General features: G+C 46.0%; 2 protein-coding genes across 3 annotated transcripts in view; both read right to left on the minus strand.

Annotated features, from left to right (window-relative positions):
• Positions 1-2,286, minus strand: part of SLC38A8 (solute carrier family 38 member 8) — a 38,312-nt gene extending 36,026 nt beyond the window's left edge. The window contains exon 1 of one of the 2 annotated variants that reach the window (XM_048515931.1): positions 2,099-2,286. In XM_048515931.1, the coding sequence (XP_048371888.1) occupies positions 2,099-2,147 (49 nt within the window). In that variant the 5' untranslated portion in view covers positions 2,148-2,286. Of the gene's footprint in view, positions 1-1,945; positions 2,054-2,098 lie in introns of those variants that run through there. The other variant, XM_048515932.1, reaches the window with a different exon arrangement.
• A 6,760-nt stretch (positions 2,287-9,046) lies between these two features.
• The window catches only part of MBTPS1 (membrane bound transcription factor peptidase, site 1), a 30,401-nt gene continuing 22,994 nt past the window's right edge, over positions 9,047-16,453 (minus strand). The window contains exons 19-23 of the mRNA XM_048515808.1: positions 14,468-14,608; positions 12,059-12,190; positions 11,408-11,534; positions 10,333-10,463; positions 9,047-9,928 (exon numbers count right to left, since the gene is read on the minus strand). Of these exons, the coding sequence (XP_048371765.1) occupies positions 9,735-9,928; positions 10,333-10,463; positions 11,408-11,534; positions 12,059-12,190; positions 14,468-14,608 (725 nt within the window). The 3' untranslated portion in view covers positions 9,047-9,734. The remainder of the gene's footprint in view (positions 9,929-10,332; positions 10,464-11,407; positions 11,535-12,058; positions 12,191-14,467; positions 14,609-16,453) is intronic.

Genomic DNA, 16,453 nt, shown 5'->3' on the forward strand with positions numbered 1-16,453 from the left:
TCACAAACTTAGGGACTTTAACAGACAGCTTCCTCAAATAATAATTAAAATTAAAAAGGTCTTCAATTGTGGGTTGTAGTGATCACAGGAAGGAGACAAGCGCCCCCCCCCCCTCCCCGGCCAAACTGGGACTCTTCAGTTCACCTTTTTAGTTTTATTTTTCATTTTTTTCAATAGGTTGCCATTTATTCTACGAGAGAAGGATAAAAGACTATTCTTGGGAAGCAGTTTTAAAGGATGGAGAATGTTCTGCCCTGCAAACACAGATGAATTCTGACAGAATCAATGGACACAAGATAATGAAAGTTAAATTTGCATTAGATTCCAAAAGCATGTTGTTCAATATTTTGCCAGTCATTGTACCAAAAGTGTATAATGAGTTCTTTAAGAACATGGTAACTGTGGCTAGAATCACATATGCAGCAAGATGGAAGGCAGAGTGACCTCTTATAGAAGAGACAAACTAACTAATGGAATATGCAACAATAACAAAGCTAACATCTTTGATGCACAACAAATACATGAAAGAAATTGAGTTTAGGTTTGTTTGTTTCTTACTACATAGATCAAGGTCTGGGACAATAAGCAACAATCATGATTTTCTCTTTAGGGCAAAGTTCTACCTAGAATATTTTATGATGTAAGCTTTAGATGTTCACAGATGTAAATAAGCTCCACGTGCCACTTTCTTCTGTCCCATTGTTTTGTTTTATTCCTTATAAAAAATTAAAAATCTTTCTTAAAAATGGACATGAATTGCACATTATAGAGTGCACAGCTTGGGTCTGGGTAACAGTTGGACATGTCTCGAGTTCTCCACAATTCTTGCCTGCAGGGTACCTACGGTAATTGAGATCGGGCTGTCAGTATCCACAGAGAAAGGGCTTTAGCCTCCCCCCACCCCACTGGCCCGGTGACATTTTCTCAACCTGAAATGGTTCCAGGACATGCTATTTGGCCACTGGGGAAACCCACACATGCCCCAGGCTTACAGGAGAGCACATGATCTAGCTGCATCTACAGGTGATTAACCTCCTTCCTCAAGGGTCCTTGTAATATACAAACTCTCTACACAATAAGACAACCATTTCCCCAGTATGGTATTATTATAAGGGGGTTGATTGTCCTTCATATTCCTCTTTATTAGTACCAAGAGATCATGCTTTTATTTTATGAACTAGAAGAGTTAAAGAGAAATACCCCTCCTCCCCACAAGTTTGCTCCAAGTTGTCACACCATGGAGTAAAGCTCAAATACATACATGCTAAAAATTACATGAGCTAAAAATTACCAGTGGAGATTTTAATGGGGCCATTTCCCCCTCCCATATGGAACAAGCTCCTGTGAAATCCTGTGCAGAGTAACTCCTCCAGCCTATGCCCATGAACTTAGCTGGAAGTTAATACTGCCTGGGATTGGACTTAGAATGGAAGTTAGCTGGACTTAGAAGGAAGTTAATACTGCCTGGGATTGCAGCGTCAAACACTCAGCTACAAGCCTGTATCTGATACTCAAGCATTGCTGAAGCCAAGACAAGTTGTCAGAACACTAGCTAATTCACAATCCTTCTACGCTATGCATGTATTGACTGGTCTAGGTTTTCTAATGTGGTAGTTTTTGTTCCTAAAATCTCTCCTGCATGTACGGCAGGCATATTCAAGATGCAGGCAAAAATTACCAGGCCGTGGCCATACAATCCAGAAAACCCACAACAGCCAGTTGATTCCGGCTGTGAAAGCCTTCCACAATACATTGTGCATGTATTGGTTCCCAGGGATGGGCTCACCTCTATGCCTATGGAACAAGCCCGACCATCACCAAAAAGGCCAAAACAAGAACATACCACAGTGCAAGGCAGCCAGAGGTTTGCCAACAGGCCTGGAAAATAAGGTCCCTCCCCTTTAACAGATGCTTAACAGGATGTTCTTTACCTGATCTTATTTACCTGCATGCCATGAAAGGCTTCAGCTGCCCATTTCCACACCTTTAGACCTCTATTAAAGGGATAGGGGATTTCCTCTCCAGCCTGCTGGCAGCACTATCCAGAAACCGTGTTAATCAACCCAACTCCTGATAAGAGAGAAAGAGAAGATCATACCCATGTTGAGGCTCCCGCAGCCACCCCTCGGGATCTCCTCTTGCAGCATCCAAATGGAGAACTAGACCCCCGATGATTAACCTCAGCGGGGAGAGATGCCCCCACCCCCCCACTCTCGCTTTTCTAGACTGCAGCCAAGCATACACAGGCTGTCTCGGGTCGCATCCCAAATTCTGACTGGGTAGCCCCTCCTCCTTTCCTGCCTTCATGACTTCTTGGAGGGCCTTGGGTTGTGCTTCCACTTTAGCAACTCCCACCTGCCTCTGCTTGCCAGCTTAATCCTCAATTAGCCTAGCTCCATCCCTCCCAGAACGGGCAACTGGAAGCAGGCCACAGGGGTTGGCTTTCTCAGCCAAACTGCCTGGGAGGCCTCCCAAGAGGCTGATCCTTTGGGAGGAAGAATCCCTTCAGGTGTTTTCCTGAATGCCGCTTGGTAACATTCAGCAGGTGAAGTTGGGGTTGCGTCCGCTCTGCATTGCGCCCATTCCTCTGCTTGGATTGTGCTCTCATGGTGAAACCCAGGTTGCCACCTTGCTTATGGTACGAAACGTGGTTGTTTGTTTTACTGCCTCATCCTTCCCTTTTTTGCATGCCTGACGGTGTGTTTTCAGAAGAGTGTTGCTGTCATTTTGAAACCCGGTCCAGCTGCATTGTTTGTTGTGCTATACTGTTCTAATGGTATTTTTTAAAATTAAATGTGACCTGCTTCATCAGCAAGAATGGCAGACTAGAAACAGAGTACGTAGATAAATCCTTCTTCATTCATCCCCACGAGAGGGGGGAAATTACCTATGGAAATCCTGCCTTTGGACTCTGAAAGAGTCAGGAGGAATGTATAAAAAATAAACTCCTTGGTGCTCAAGGTCTGGAGAAGGGTCATCGCTCACTCACAGAGCAGATCTGCTTGGCACGCTGGTCCCAGGTTTGATCCCCAGTGAAAAGAATCTGATGGTGGGTGTGCCAGAGATCCTGGAAAGTCACTGCCAGTTTTAGTAGACAAATCTCACTTCAATAGCGCACTGAGCAGCTTCATGGATGAATCACTCCTGTCAATTACATACAGGGTTGCCAAAAAAAAACCCCTTCTTGAGCCAGATACCAAAATTCTTTGTGTAAAAGCCAGACATTTTTTTAAAAAAAGCTTGAATTTTTTGCCTGAGGAAGAAGAAGAGTTGGATTTATATCCCCACTTTCTCCCCTATATAGGAGCAGCGTGGTGTAGTGGTTGCTCTGCCACTCACATGAGTTCGAGCCCCCTGTGGGTCAGATATCCTGGCAGCTGGCTCATGGTCAACTCAGCCAGCCAGCCATTCCTTGGTCGGTAAATGAGTACCTAGCTCATCGCTAGGGGGTAAAGAATAGCCAGGGAAAGCAATGGCAAACGACCCCACAAAAACGGCTTGCCTATTAAATCACTGCTTGCAGTGGTACCCCAGGGTCGGACACGACTGAAGGGGAAACTTTACCTTTACCTTTTTCTCCCCTATAGGAGACTCAAAGGGGCTTACAATCTCCTTTCCCTTCCCCCCTCACAACAAACACCCTGTGAGATGGGTGGGGCTGAGAGAGCTCCGAAGAACTGTGACTAGCCCAAGGTCACCCAGCTGGCATGTGTTGGAGTGTACAGGCTAAGTAGTTTTATTTGGGAGTTATTGTGTTACAGCAGTGAAAGTCTCCATCCTAGATGCAGGTTCAAATCCATGCTGTCCTGGCTGATTGGTAGGAGACCTTGGGCTGCTGGTCCTCCCTCATCCTAACCTACCTGACGGGATAGTCATGAGGTTAAAATGGAGGAAGGAGAGGACCACAAAAGCTGCCCAGAACTCTGGAAAGAAAGGGTGGGATTCTTTTTAAAAAGTTGTAATAAACAACATCACTTAGCCAGCGTGGTGTAGTGGTTAAGAATGTTGGAGTGTAGTGGTTATGAGTGTGGGACTCCAATCTGGAGAATCAGGTTTCAATTCCCCACTGCAACCTCCCCACTGCAAATTCCCCACTGAGCTGCAAACTCTTATCTTGTGAACTGGATTTGTGTCCCCACTCCTCCACATGAAGCCTGATGGTCACAGTCCTCTTCAAAGGGAGAGGAGTTTGTAAGCTGCCTTGAGTCTCCTTATAGGAGATAAAGTTGGAGTATAAATCCAAACGCTGCTTTTTCTGTCCTTCCGGCTTGAGATTTGTGGCTCACAAATGGTTGCTAAGGAGTTAAGTTTTGTTCTGTTCAGTTCCTGCACTTCATTGCAAATGTTCTTGGCCAAGATGCCACCTGCTTCCTCCTCAGCCACGTTTCACAGGTTCAGTTCAGACAAGACCAAGGAGAAGGGCAGTGTATCAACAGCAATGGAGATGCCTTCTGACTTCCCTCCCGGTGCAACCAAGTTGACCGTCAGCACCAGCCACTGGCGCAAAGAGCAACCTTTTGTCATCCGTTCTGCTCTTGTAAGACATAACATCCCTCAATCATGTTGAACCCTATAGTTAGACTTTAGGTAGGCTTTTCAAAAATAATATAGTCTAGGCCAGTGGTGGCGAACCTATGGCAAGGGTGCCAGAGGTGGCACTCAGAGCCCCCTCTGTGGGCATGCACAGAGTCCCCCCCCCCCCCGACACATCTAGGCTGGCCTGGGCTGCTGGGCTTGATTATTAGCACTAAACCTAAGACCTAATTTTGGGGAAGCAGTGTAGGTAACCCTGTTAAGCGCTGTTAAACCGCACTGATTTTCATGTGAAGAACTAAAGTGCGATCCTTTACCTGGGAGTAAGCTCAGTTGCTGGCAATGGGGCCTGCTTCTGAGTAAACCCTCCTAGGGTCATGATCCACCCATTGGAAGAGTTGCATGGCTGCTTCAAAGCAAAGCCACCGACTACCACCAAGCTTATTCTTGAGTAATGCATGCCTCGTAGCCAACCGTATTTTTTCTAAACTAAAATCTCAGTATTCAGGTTAAATTGCCGTGTTGGCACTTTGTGATAAATAAGTGGGTTCTGGATTGCAATTTGGGCACTCAGTCTCGAAAAGGTTCGCCATCACTGGTCTAGGCTGTTTCCAGTGTCACGTTTGCAACAGTTATGCTTGCCGAATTTCTATCCTTCTTGGAAAGGGATAAAACAAAGACGCCACCGTAGTGTTTGCAAGCAGAAAATATGCAGTGCCCCAGCAAACACCGTGAATATACAAGGGATGATTATTGCAATTCTTGCAGAGGAATATGCAGTAGCAAGAATTACAGACAACAATGACTGAGGAACAACAAATCACAAGGACAAAAATCTGGATGCCGTCCAATTTCAGCGGATTCTTCTTTAGTATACAAATATCGAGTAGGCTAAAATGTTGTTCTGACCTCTTAATGAAGAAGAATGTATTCACTGTGGCAGCAGCCGACAACAGCAGAGAAACTTCACTCAAACCTACTCAGGCTTTAAAGTCTTTATATCTGAACATGAATAGTCATTCCACAGTCATGGTAATCTTTGCATTGTGTTTAATTCTTGTTATTGTATATTCTTTTGCAGATATTGCAGTACTTGCTGTTAATATATTCAGTGTTTGCTGCGACAGCACCGTGGTTTTTTTTTCTTTTTGTCAAGAAGCCATAGATCTCCCGTAACCAAAAAATCCCCATCAGTATGCGCCCCGGTGTCGTTTCTTCATTAAATTATCCTGTGTAAGAAGTTTTTTTGGCGAGTTTCAAACTGTGCAGCCCTATACATTATTACCCTGCTCTGAGCCAATTGGTTTCCATGAGTTTACAGTGGAATAAGTCTGCACGGGGTTGCATCGCCAGAGGTTTTTCCTATATTACATGAAGGCCTTTGGTCAACATGTTAAGAAGACATGGGGAGCTGGGGGATTTGACATTGTGTGCCAACAGTCAGGGAGCCAGGGTGGTGTAGTGGTTAAGAGCAAGTGGATTCTAATCTGGAGAACTGGGTTTGACTCGCCACTCCTCCATCTGAGTGGCGGAGAATTATCTGGTGAACCAGATGTGTTTCTGCACTCCTACATTCCTGCTGGGTGACCTTGGGCTAGTCACAGTTCTTCAGAACTGTCTCAGCCTTACCTAGAAGAAGAAGAATAGTTTGGATTTATATCCCGCTTTCTCTCCTGTTAGGAGATTCAACGGGACTCACAATCTCTTTTCCCTTCCCCCCTCACAACAAACACCCTGTGAGGTGGGTGGGGCTGAGAGAGCTCCGAAGAACCGTGACTAACCCAAGGTCACCCAGCTTGACTTGTGTGGGAGTGCACAGGCTAATCTGAATTCCCCAGATAAGCTTCCACAGCTCAAGCGGCAGAGTGGGGAATCAAACCCGGTTCCTCCAGATTAGAATGCACCTGCTCTTAACCACTACGCCACTGCTGCTCACCTACCTCACAAGATGTCTGTTGTGGGGGGGGAAGGGAAAGGAGTTTGTAGGTCACCTTGAGTCTCCTTACAGGAAAGAAAGGTGGGATATAAATCCAAACTCCTCCTCCTCCTCCTCCTCCTCCTCCTTCTACTATTTTGCTGTTTTATTCCTCCCCTCCTCCAAGAAGCTCAGGAAGGGATATGTAGTTTCCCATCCCACTTTATTCTCACATCAACCCCACTAGGTAGGTTTCACTAAGAATAGCAACTGGCCCACAATCACCTAAGTCACAAGCTTCAGACCAAGTGAACCTTGACCTCCCTAGGCCAGTGGTCTCCGATGTGATACACATGGCCAGCATGTGGCCTACCAGTGTGTTTCATGATGTCCATTTGCTTCTTCTCCAAAGCACAGGATGACTCCTGCCTTTCCTCCACCACATTTCAACAGGGACTTCCTCAGATAACCCCAGGAAGCCATCCCCTTGGGAATGTTCCTTTAGAAGAAGCTCTGCCACCTTGCAAGGATTCTTAGTTTGGAGCCTCTCAAATATTATGTAAACGCTTCTCCCCAAGACAGCCATTTTGAGATTGGTCCTACATCTGATGTTTGACTATGTGTGACACTACTCACTCACTGCCTTTCCTCAGACTTCCCCAGGCTCAACCATTCAAGGTACCTCCAGATAGCAGGTGGTAAAAAGGTGCGTCTTTGCCTGAGATCTTACTGAACCACGAGGCAGCTTTATATGTGCTCTAATTCTTCAGTAGCTGACTGCCTCTGCAAATTCCCAGGTTCAATCTTTTGCATCTTCTGCTAAAAGGATCTCAGCTTCGTGCCAGTTGGATGAACCAGTGGTCTGGAAATGCTCAGGGCAGCTTCATAGGTTCACATCATTCTCAATTTCCCACCTGCTTTCATGGAGATTAAACAAGTGAACCCTATGAAGGACTCAGCTTCAGTTCCTATCATCTCCACTAAATAGGTGTCAAACTCAGGCCCTCCAGGGGATCATGGACTACAATTCTCATCAGCCCATGCCAGTAGGGCCAATTGGCCATGCTAGCAGGGGCTGATGGGAATTGTAGTCCATGAACATCTGGAGGGCCTGAGTTTAACACCTATGCTCTAGAGCACAGGTGTCAAACTCGCGGCCCTCCAGATGTATGGACTACAGTTCCCATCATCCCCTTCTAGCATCATGCTGGCAGGGGTTGATGGGAACTGTAGTCCATAACATCTGGAGGGCCACGAGTTTGACACCTGTGCTCTAGAGAGAAGATGTTGGGGAAGAACATCCTTTTCCTGAGACCCTGGAGATCCAGGCCTATTATGCACTTGTGGTCTGCTTCCTGGTAAGTGCACATTCCCTTCGGGGCAGAGTTTCCATTATGGACACTCCCCCTCCCCCAAAGCTTACCACACCACAGATTTGACATCCCATGTGGTTTCCGAAAGCAGGCTAACCAAAGCAGCATCTTTTTTCCTTGCTTCGAGGTTTCCGTTCCTCTTCATCTCCCCTCCCCTTCCATGAAGGAACAGTTGCGTCCACTTCTCCTCAGGCATTTCTGGGAAAATCCCTGGCTGCTGTTCTTGTTTATTTTAATACCAGAATTCCATCACAGGAGCAATGGAACATTAAAACGAATTTTAAAAAAGTTTTTAAGGGCAGCAAAAAAACCCCAGGAATTAACGGACTGACTAGGAATTACCTGGAAGCAGGGGCAGGCAAAAGAGCAGGTAGACTCACAACAAGCAGTGGGGCACTTCCTTGTGTGTAAACTGAGAAACACAGGGAGACCCACTGTAAAAAGCTTTGGGGTAAACACAACATGCATAACAGGCCCCTTCCTGTGAAGCTACCTGGGTGGTATCTGCTGCAAGAGAAATGGCATTGCGTGATGTTGCTGATCCTGCAGCTCTGGTCAATCTCATTTCAATGTATCTTGACAGCCACAACGCGGTCCCTCCTCTAGTTGCTCCTGTACCAGTCTGAGATCCAGTAAAGATTTCCTGTGGAGATACTCTCTTCTGCCCATGTGACTTCTCAGCTCACATGTTTATATAATACACAAGTGAATCATGTATGACCCCTGCCCCCAAAGAGATTACTGTCCTTTGTGTGCTGAACAAAGCAACCCGAGATAAACCACATGGGTGAATGGCACAAGTACAAAAGTGGAGGCCATATAGCCATGCCAGTGAAAAGCATTTATAATCTGAGGTTGCAAATGCCTTAGCAGACCAGGTGCTCGGGGGCAACAGCAGCAGCAGGCCATTGCTTTCACATCTTGCAATGTGAGCTCCCAAAGGCACCTGGTTGGCCACTGCGAGTAGCAGAGTGCTGGACTAGATGGACTCTGGTCTGATCCAGCAGGCTAGTTCTTATGTTCTTATAAAGGGGAAAGGGTTACTAGCTGAATCAAAGTTAAGGTTTACTTATTTAACTCATCTAGCTTTTGGTGGATTGGGCCTAGAATCTCTGAGGTAGAGAACTAACTGACAATCGGAAACCCAGGATTTAGTGCTGGTCAAAGCAAACAAAAAGATTGTACAACTACTCAAGAGGGAAAAAACTGATTCCTTTTCCCAAGCTTCAATATAGATAACATATTTATTGAAAATTTTCTCCACCAACCATGGTGAAATCATGCCGCAAAATTACAAAAATGTCATGGTAAGTTGCTTTATAAAAATAAATGGAAGGATTATACCTCACTGATTTGTCCCTGTTTCCCTCAAGTGCCAAGTTTCTCTCTCACCCTTCACAGGAGGAGGATGCAAATTCTATTCCTCTTTAATAATATAATAGATATACATTTATATAGCTTTAGAAAACTGCATTCCATTCAGAAAAAAATGGTTCTGCCATCAGAGAAACTGAGAGCCTTGAAGAGATTCTTCCTCTTTGCTCCTCCTACAATAAATATAGAAAACAGCCTCTAATGAAAAGATTTGGTCAGTTTAAAAAAAAAGATGGAAAAGAGAGAGAAAGAATGAGAGACAGAGATCCTTTCCCACCCTTTTTGGGGCACTGAACAACTGAGCAGCTCCACTTAAATAGTATTCCAGCCTTTGGTTGTGTTCAGCTTCTGGAAAAAAAAAGTCTTCATAATTTCTAGATGATCTGATGAGTTCTTAATTAAACAGGAACCAAAGACAACGTGACAAAGTGGCACACATCAGTCAACTAATGGCCAGGCGTTCATCAGTTATCCGTCATCACAGCGATCATGATTCCATAAAGCAGCCAACAAGAGGAGGTCATCTTTGGCAACTGCGGTCAAACAGAAGGTGTCTTTGGTGGGTGACCCTGTTGAATGAGTTGCGGTCGCTTGACTCTCGGCTTCCTTCTCTTTGGTCTGCTCTTAGCTTTGATCTGCACCACGAAGAATGCGAGAACCACCATGGCGCCGAGGAACGCAAAGACAGGGATCGACCCTCCCACATCTTGGTTGTAGCGTCCAGGCATTATCCCTGTATGGGAAAACAAAGAATGCATTTTCAGTTGTTCAAAAACAAGGTTCAGGGATAGGCTATGCAATCTGCCAGACAACTACGAATCCCAACTTTGGTTAAGGAGGAATGCTTCTATGGAGGAATGCTTCTGGACAGTGCAGACAGTATCTTGATCTGGTTCCCCAGATAAGCCTCCACAGCTCAAGTGGCAGAGTGGGGAATCAAGCCCAGTTCTCCAGAGTAGAGTGCGCCTGCTCTGAACCATTTTGGCTCTCAGCCAAAATGTCATATTAAAAAGGAGCAACAAATGACCTGGAAAAAGGAGAACACAGTTCTTATCATTCTGGAAGTTATTCCCTTCTTTTGCACAGCTATGTGTGCTCTATATTGCAGGAAACAGCGATGCCTTGTTCAGTACCTACCCCCTGGAATATCCCATGCTCCGCTTTCTCCAGGTGACAACGGCCTGACTTGGGGTCGACTCTGACGGAAGCTGGGCAAAGCAACTTTGTCCAGGTCGATCGATAACAATTTCTGATGTTTCCAAAGGTTGCTGGGAGAAAATAAGATAAAATCACTGGACAAACCTCCTCAAGCGAGAACACATGGAAGGATTTGGAGAACGTCAAACCAAACAAGGAAGTCAATGAATGGGAATGCAAATTGCTCTGTTCTTGGTAATATCTGGCCCCAAACCTGAAGTGGGTATAGGTCAGTGGTGGCGAACCTTTGGCACTCCAGATGTTATGGACTACAATTCCCATCAGCCCCTGCCAGCATGGCCAATTAGCCATTGGCCATGCTGGTTGTTATTGGCCATGCTGGCAGGGGCTGATGGGAATTGTAGTCCATAACATCTGGAGTGCCAAAGGTTCGCCACCACAGATATAGGTACTTAGGGCTCAAGAACCACAAAGAGGCAGGAACAGAGCAGGTATCCTGAATAAATCATTCTTTTCTCTCTAACAGTAATAGCCTGTCAGGTCAGTGTGTATGTGAAACTGCAAAAGTGTTAAAGGAGACCTCTGTTGTCCTTTGCGGTACTAATCAATAACTTGTTACATTCCTTGTCTTATCCACCAAATCACTAAGCACGAAGCCCTTCTAAGGAAGAGAGAATATATTTGTTTATGTTCTGAAAAGAAGTTGCTGGTATGAATCACTCTGTAGAAAGGGAAGATCAGATATCACCCCAGGATCCTCTGTAAGTAACTGTAGTACACAATCCAGCCCAGTTATTTCTTACAATTGCCTTACTGACCACTCGCAAACCAACACCGTAACTAAAATCAGCTCTTTTGGGACAATCCTACTAAAAGCCAAAAAGAACCAAAATGGAAGATGCCTGACTGTCATGTGTTAGTACTTTTCGCCACTAGCTGTGTCATCGAAGATGCCATCAATAGCCATTCGGGATGTGGGAGAAATCCCACGTTATTGGAATGTTCAGATTCAAGACAGAAGCCCTTTAGCCACAAACACACGCAAAATCCCAACCTGGGAGCTGTTTCATTCAGAGGCTGTGGCTTGGCCCATGACAAGTGAGGACATGCGGGGAGGGAGCGGGGCTTGGGGTTGCCCAGGTGAGCCTCCAGCACCTTCGAATACCGATGCAGATGGTTTCCTGAAAAATCCAGACAGGCGGAATTAAAGCATGGAAATGCCTTTCCCTGCCTGGCGTTAGTTCCCCACCACCAAGCTACACTTTATGCCCTAGAACTCTATGGTACGAGGAGAAGCAAGAGGGACCAAGGGCAGAAGAGGAACTGGAAAGACCACAGCAGATCTCCGCTCTAGCTGCAAAGCCCGAGAGAGGTCTCTCTGGAACAGTCTCCATTCTGGGGAAATCTGTTGGTTTCAGTATCTAATAACTTCAATAGCCAGTCTGGCTATTGAGGGATGAAAGGGCTGATAGATTGTGGCAGCTGCTCGGAACGCAGCCCTGTCTCCATTGTGTTTCTCCTCCCTTCCCTGCGTGCCTTTCCCAACTCCTCTTCCAGTGTGCCTCAGTCCATCCAAGGTGATCAAGGCTGATAGCAGTGACGACACATCAATCAATGGGCAGTCCCCCCCCCTTTCCCATCAAGAGTTCCTGCCCTTAACAAAGGGCGAACTACATTTCTCACTGTACAGTTATAAACCAGTCACCTTCCATTCGCTCAGGAAGTGAAGAGCCTGCGCCTGTTGGGGGACGCTGTCTGTTTTCTGAATGGCTGAGGCTCGGAGGCATCACTCCGTAGGAAGTGTACTGAAGAAGAGAATCCAGCAACCAAAAGCAATCTAGGATTCAAGGATTGGGGGGGGGGGAAATAAACACACAAATTACACGGTGCCGTTCCACACTTTGACTGCACTCTCTTTAAACTCTCTGCCAAGCTCAGCCTGTGCTGCTACGTCAAGGAGAGAGAAGGCAGTGAATGTCTGCAACGCGACCTTTTCTCCCATGGACCAAATAGCCAGAAAAGCATTGGTCTGTTTGGCCCGGTATAATCTACTCAGATTGGCAGAGGTTCTCCAAGGTCTCAAGCTGACAGAGGTCTTTCCCAGCACCTGAGAATCTCAGCCTACAGATGCCAAAGCCAGCCTGCACGGAGGCAGGGGGTGAGGCTCAGGGGGCAGGGCCACGCTCCTGAGCATGGGGGGGGCCCTCGGGGTGGTGGACGCTCCGAGAAGGCATCGTCTCCAGGTGCCATTTCCCCCAATATGCCTTTGCGATTCTGACACTGTGCCAAGCCACAGCTATGGGCATGAGTTATGTCCAAATGGGGGCCACGCTATCTGCTTCATATAACTTTGCTGCTTGGGCACGCGAGTGTCCAGAAAATGCCTCCCCCACAACCTTCCGGGGCTGCCCAGCAAGCAGCATGCTCACTCTTCTCCATCACACCACGTCAGCTCATGTTAAAGCCAGCATGGCTTCAGTTACAAAGCAGTGCCCACGGTGGAGAGCGTCCAGTTTATTAACACAAGCGGGCAAAGGACAGACTGGGAAAGATTGATCACTGTTTGCAGCAAAACTGAGAACAGATTAATTCTGAGAAACGTGCCCTTCGGCCAGGCACCAAATTACTGGTCTGGAGAAGTAATAAGGAGGCAAGCTGCAACGGGCCAGAGCTTTCAAAAAACCCTCTCCGTGTCTTGGAAATCAAAACCGAAGGCTCGGTCTAGGCTCCTGAGACAAAAAGATGCATCTTTTAAAAAAAAAATGGGGTGAGAGGGTTTTTTTTTAATAAAAAAAATATAGATCATATAGGGGAGGAATTCTAGCTTTGGTTAACCTCACTGGTGGCCTAGTAGGAGGCAGGCTTCCAGTTCCATAAAAGGCAGTTTAGGGATGCCAACCTCCAGGGGCGAACTGGGGATTCCCTGGTACTAGAGCGCGTCTCCAGACTACAGAGAACAGTTTCCCTGAAAAAATGGATGCTTTGCCATGGTATTGTACTCCACTGAGGTGCCTTTCACCCCCAGGCTCCATCTCTGAATCTCCAGGAATTTCCCAACATGGATCTGTCAACCTTACCCCCCCCCCCCTCCCCATATTGCCCTCAAGGCCCCTCCGTTCATCAGCACAAGAAGAGCCCTGCTGGATCACACCAGAGGTCCATTAAGAAGAAGAGAAGAAGAGTTTGGATTTATATTCCCCCCCCCTTTCTCTCATGTAAGGAGACTCAAGAGGGCTCACAATCTCCTTCCCCCCCACAACAAACACTCTGTGAGGTGGGTGGGGCTGAGAGTCCTCTGAAGAGTTGTGACTCGCCCAAGGTCACCCAGCTGGTGTGTGTTGGAGTGCACAGGCGAATCTGGTTCACCAGATAAGCCTCCGCAGCTCAAGTGGCAGAACGGGGAATCAAACCCGGTTCTCCAGATTAGAGTGCAACTGTTCTTAACTATTATGCCTCTGCTGCTCCTGCATCCCATCTCACATAGTGGCCCATCAGTTCCTCTGGAGATCCAACAACGGGGCACAGGGGTCAAAGCCTTTCCCTAATGTTGCCACTTCCAGGCACTGGGATTCAGATGTTTATTGAGTACAAATGTGGAGGTTCCCCTCGGGCACCATGGCTAGTAGCCACTAAAAACATCTCTTCCATGAGTCAGTCTAATTCCTTTTAAGGCTTAGAACGTTCTGTCACCAGCGAACGTTGATAAAACCACATTCTGCAGCAGATGCTGTGTCTATTTAAACTTCGACAGCTTTACTAGATGGAGGAAACAATGGCTTTTCCAGCTGAAAATCCCCTACTGCAAGCTCACATGGACTGGGTTCAATGTCTATTAAGCAATTTAATAATAAGCCATTAATCAGAACTCTAACAAGCAAAAACGTAACCGTTGCTGCCAAGGCAGTTGTTAAGATGTGATTTAGTGCAGCTGTTAGAAGAACTTTGGTACAATTTGCAGTTAGTACTCCAGCAAAAACTCCTACGTAGAAGCACAGCAACCCACACCTTTCAACAAGGCTCATGCAAGAAATCTTCCCAGTGAGACTTGGGAAATTATAAATCCATCAACACAGCTGATGTTAGTTTGCGGAGGTCGTGGGATTCTGTTACGCACCTTTCTGCCTGTGACTATCATCCAAGCAGTTCGAGTCACCGTACAAAACTATCCTGCCCCCTCCATCTGATGGAACTTGGTAGAGACCCAAAATGGGGACGTTTTCGATTATTGCAGACTCCTGCTTTAAAACTTCAAGACCTGGACAGAAAGATGGAGAGGAAATCGGTCAACCGACAGTATTCCAAACATTCCGTACAAACTAAACTTTATGGGTCACAAACGCAACTTGGTGCCCTCAGATTTAAAGAGGAATCGTGTTTCCAGAGGACAGGTTTATTAGAGCTTTACTTCAAGTAAATGCCACCCCACCCCTGGTGAGGACCCAAAGCACCCTGCATCATTCTTGTTTCCTCCATTTTATCCTCACAACAACCCTGTAAGCCATTTTATCCTCACAACAACCCTGCAAGCCACGTCAGGCTGAAAGTGTGTGGCTGGCCCCAAATTACGCAGCAAGCTCTCAGGGTAGAATAGAGATGTGAAGCCAGGTTTCCCAGATTTTTAGTCTAACACTTTAGCCACTACGCCACACTAGTTTGTGTTCAACAAAAAATTCTGGTCCATTTTTGTGATGATGAGGCGGGGGGGCGGGGTAGGGGGGGAGAAGCCGGTTTGACATTCTGTTAAACATCAAATAATAGAAGGGGGGAAATCAACCATTGCCCTGACTCCTCAAGCACAGACAGATTAATACAGAAGGCTTTTGGTTTAATTGCCATGAAATGTACACATGTCCTTTAGTATGCCTGCAAAATGAAAAATGTGAAGTGACCGCCAAATCAGTTTCATAAACAGAACTGCAAAGGTTCCATAAAAGTAAATTACTTCTTTTTAAAAGGCCTTTATATAGCTCTAATACACTTTTCAAAAGGAACAAAACCCGCTTCTGTAAATCTAAATAAGTTTCAAAGGGATCAGGAAGCAGACTATAATGTGACTAAATTGCTTGCATTTTTCCTTTTGTTTCAGTAGAAGATAACGGCAAACACAAGAGCAGACAGCCAAAAAAGAAAAAAAAAGGGGGGGGGGGTTAACGTTTTAGCAAGTGCTTTTTTATTATAGCTGCAACTCCCCGCCCCCCCCCCCCCCCCGGCCGTTTGTACCAATGGTTCATAAAATAATGAAAATTGGGAGGCTCATTGCAGAGATACTATTAAAAACACAGCCCTGCGTCGGCCTCTCTTATTAAGAGAGTTTGTACAAAGGCTCCCAATTGCCAACAGAATGTGGAACGCAGTTTGCCAATTGCTTTTTCAACTCCTGCGAGTCTCTAGCCAACTCATTAATCAAAAATATCCATTCTTTTGATAAGGAGGGACACTAATCAAGCTGTAGGACTACCTGTTCTTTTCTCAACAAAAACCACCTTCCAACATTTTACCTGCATACCTACATAACGCCCTTCTCCCAACAAACAAAAGCAAGACATCCTAATTTTCTTTATTCGATTTTATCCTGTCCCTTTCCCAAGAAGATCAAGGCTTCTCCATTTCATCCTTTCATACGTGAGATAGGAGAGGCAGAATATGTGTGACTAGCCTCAAATTACCCAGAAGGCTTCCATGGATCTGAAAATAAATCTCCCTTGTCTTACAGTGCAAACCTGTGCAAAGTGACTCCAACCTAAGCCCACTGAAATGAACAGGGTTGTACTGGCAGTCTTCTAACCGCACTGTTTCTCATCCCTGAGCAGCCTGCCACTAGAAGAAGCATCTATTTCAAGATCTCTCTAATCACCTGTAACAGGTGGCAAAAACTATCCTACACCATGACAACATGTGTTTCTCCATTCCACCATCTCCATAATTGGCTGCCTCTGACACGGGAGGAGAACTAAGTTACTAACAGTGCAAGAATAAGCAGAATTACAGCCTTCAAAATGCACTGGTCTTAGAAGAGTCTAACTCTGCTCACATATGTACTGCAGGCGTTACAGGAAACTAGGAGAAAATAGTAACAAGGATGCTGTTTTCAGTGGTAGCC

The sequence above is a fragment of the Sphaerodactylus townsendi genome, linkage group LG14 (genome assembly GCF_021028975.2).
Source record: "Sphaerodactylus townsendi isolate TG3544 linkage group LG14, MPM_Stown_v2.3, whole genome shotgun sequence".
Lineage (NCBI taxonomy): Eukaryota > Metazoa > Chordata > Lepidosauria > Squamata > Sphaerodactylidae > Sphaerodactylus > Sphaerodactylus townsendi.